Here is a 2,805-nt window from a genome sequence, read left to right as displayed (position 1 = left end):
TGAAGGCAGCGTTGGGATGCCCTGGCTTGAGGCTGGACACACACCCACCTCTGACAGCCGCATATCGGAGGACCTGCCCATGTGCCACCATGCCCTGGGGTGCTCGAGCAGTGCTGCAGCTCTCTGTCACCCTCGCAGCACTGCGTCCTGCTCCTCACCTTGCTCCCAGGCCAGGCGTTCTCCCTGAGGAAGGGCGTACCAGGTCCTTGATGTGTGCCCAGAGAGCAGCAGTGGGGCCAGGGCCCGGCGGGAGGTCAGGGCACGGCTGGGACACTGGGGTTGTTTGTGCCGGCTGGAGGGTGCCCTGATTTCAGGGAGGTGCATGAGTCCAGCTCGTGCATGTCTTGGTCTGGTCACTGCTCAGAGACACAGGAGGTGACAAGATGCAGGAACTTGTCTCCACTGTGACCTGACGTCTCTGAGGTTTCTGGTGGCTTTGAAGACTGCAACAGCCCATCCCCATTGCCTCCTTCCCACAGCATTCACTCCCTCCACTTCTCTCTCCGTTCCAGGGGCCGACACCATGAGCGAGACAAGCTCCATCAGCATCGAGGCCACTACCGACAGCAGGGACACCTCGGTGGCCACCTCCATCCTGCTGCCCTTCCCTGCCAGCCGTGGCCGGGAGGAGGGGGACAACCGCAGTGAGCATAGCTACAGCGAGTCAGGAGCCAGCGGCTCCTCCTTTGAGGAGCTGGACCTGGAGGTCACTGGGGATGGGGATGGAGCCCAGGGCCTGCTGCTGCCTGACACGGGCTATGCAGGCAACCAGGAGGTCGCAGACAAGTGGACCAAGGAGCCCATCGCTGCCGAGAGAGGAGAAGAGTGAGGCGGGGACCAGGCTGCGTTGCCTCCCACCGGGGTCTGAGCTACTGGGAACCGGTCGCCTTTCCCACCTCCTTCCTGTCCAGCCAAGAGATTTAGGTTGTGGATTCCCCCGGGACCTGCTCTCCCTCTTTGCAGAAAGGGTGTTTGACCGTTTTGGGGACACCAGGAGGCGGGGGGTCTCCTGCAGCGCTCGGCAGCGCAGGGTCAGTGCCGGCAGGGGGGTGCAGCGAAATGCGTTTACCATTTGTGTGTCTCTAGATGCGTCACAAATTCCCCCCAGGCATCTCAGGGTGCGGACGGTGGTGGATGGCAGAGGTGTCCCCTCTTGTCCCTGCAGGTGCCCCTCTCACCCACAGCTTCTGCCGCACCACCGTGTGTTTTCCAGCACCAAAGAGTCGTGAGTAGGGTTGGTTGGGTTTGTTCCCCTCTTCTCTTCCCCTTGCTGAAAAATTGAAACATCCCATGTAAACACCTGCTCCTCCTGGCACTGCGGCAGGCGCTTTTGGGGTCTGTAATAAAGTGGATGCTTTTCGTCGCCGGTGGCCGGTGACATTGCTGACTGCCTCTTGGCTGATCGCGCCATCCTGCTCTGAGGTGGGGAGGGGGCTGCGGGTGGGAGGCTGCTAGTGGGGTGCCCGCCGTGCCCCCCAGCCGAGCCAGGGAGCTCCCTGAGGGCTCTGCATCTCCGCTACCAGGCTCGCTCTCTGCCCAGGTAGCCCAGCACAGCCCCGGGGACCAGCCCGGGCTTCTGCAAGCTGCCGGGGGAGCAGGGAAGGGTCTCGGCTGCTGTGCTGAGCTAAGCTGGGCTGGGTTGGAGGTAGGTGGCATCCGCCCCCATCTTGGGAACCTGCTGAAAGTAAAATCATTTACTGGTCCCTGGCCTGCTGGTGGGCTGTGCCAGGTCTGGCAAGGGGGACACCAACCTGCATGCGCAGTGCCACTGCCACAGCGTCCCCCCTGCCTGGTCCCGCAGCTGTGGAGTGCAGGCAGGGAGGGCTGCCCGTGCTGGTCCCAGTTCCCTGTCACCAGCTGGGAATGAGGGAGCAGGCTGGACATCACCGCCATGGTGCACCGGGGCAATGTCAGGCTGGCAGAGCTCAGCCCCTGTCCTGCCCCAGTGCCCCCATGTTCCCCATGGCTCCAGCAGCCCAGGGATTGTTCCTCAGCAGTTGGAAGTGGTACCCCAAAGCCAGGGCTTGGAGTGGGGGGACAAGGGACAGGGGAGGCCTGGCTGTCACTCTGTGGTGGGGATGTGTCCTCCCTGGCTTGGAAAGGTCATGATTAGTCCTCAGCCAGTGATTGACATGAGATTGTTCATAAATATTTTGTGCTCTGAGCGATAAAATATTAAACTCCTCCAGCCCACATGGAAAAATATTGCTTTTCCCGGTGTTTATCTTTGTTGGCGGTTATTACAAAACGGCCGAGCCCCCTGAAATATTTATGCCTGGCTGAGGCTCCCCGGGGGCTGGAGCCAGGCAGCAGATCCTAACACTGCTTGTCCCCTAACCCCACCGAAGATGGGGCTGGGGAGGCTCTGCCGTCGTCCTGCTGTCAGCAGTGCTGAGGCAGAACCGGGAGGATGCAGCCGGTGCCGGGCGTGCGCAAGGCTCACGCCAAGTCTTGTCTGCTGGTGGGGGAGTGGGACCTTGGCAGTGCCAGCATCCTTTGGCACTGCACAGCACGTCTCCAGCCCTCCCCTGTTCTCTGTCCCCCAGCTGGCAGTGCCGAGGTCCCCCAGCCAGGCACCCTTCTGTCCCCAGTGCTCCGTACAGCCTGACAGTCTGGGAAGGAGACAGGAAGGGGTTGAGGTGCTGGTGCTGTGGGTCACCAGGGGCGACCTTACAGTAGAGGTCCTGGGTTATCCCCTCCCCGAATCAGGACTGGGGGTGGGGGGAACAGGGCGGGTCTGACTCTTGCTGCAGTGCCCTAACCACAGCCTGCGAGTGCAGTGGCTGCCCGGGGGGGAACAGAGGG

General features: G+C 62.1%; 1 protein-coding gene across 1 annotated transcript in view; it reads left to right on the top strand.

Moving 5' to 3' along the window:
- Window positions 1-829, top strand: part of LOC104461144 (testis-expressed sequence 264 protein-like) — a gene marked incomplete at its 5' end in the record, with an annotated part of 7,525 nt that extends 6,696 nt beyond the window's left edge. Inside the window, one exon of the mRNA XM_010072622.1 lies at window positions 513-829. Coding sequence (XP_010070924.1) covers window positions 513-829 — 317 coding nt within the window. The remainder of the gene's footprint in view (window positions 1-512) is intronic.
- Between the last annotated feature and the right edge of the window lie 1,976 nt (window positions 830-2,805).

The sequence above is a fragment of the Pterocles gutturalis genome, unplaced genomic scaffold, assembly GCF_000699245.1.
Source record: "Pterocles gutturalis isolate BGI_N339 unplaced genomic scaffold, ASM69924v1 scaffold20367, whole genome shotgun sequence".
NCBI classification, from domain to species: Eukaryota; Metazoa; Chordata; class Aves; order Pterocliformes; family Pteroclidae; genus Pterocles; species Pterocles gutturalis.
The sequence above is the reverse complement of the archived record's forward strand: the minus strand, read 5'-3'. Positions and strand labels throughout refer to the sequence as shown.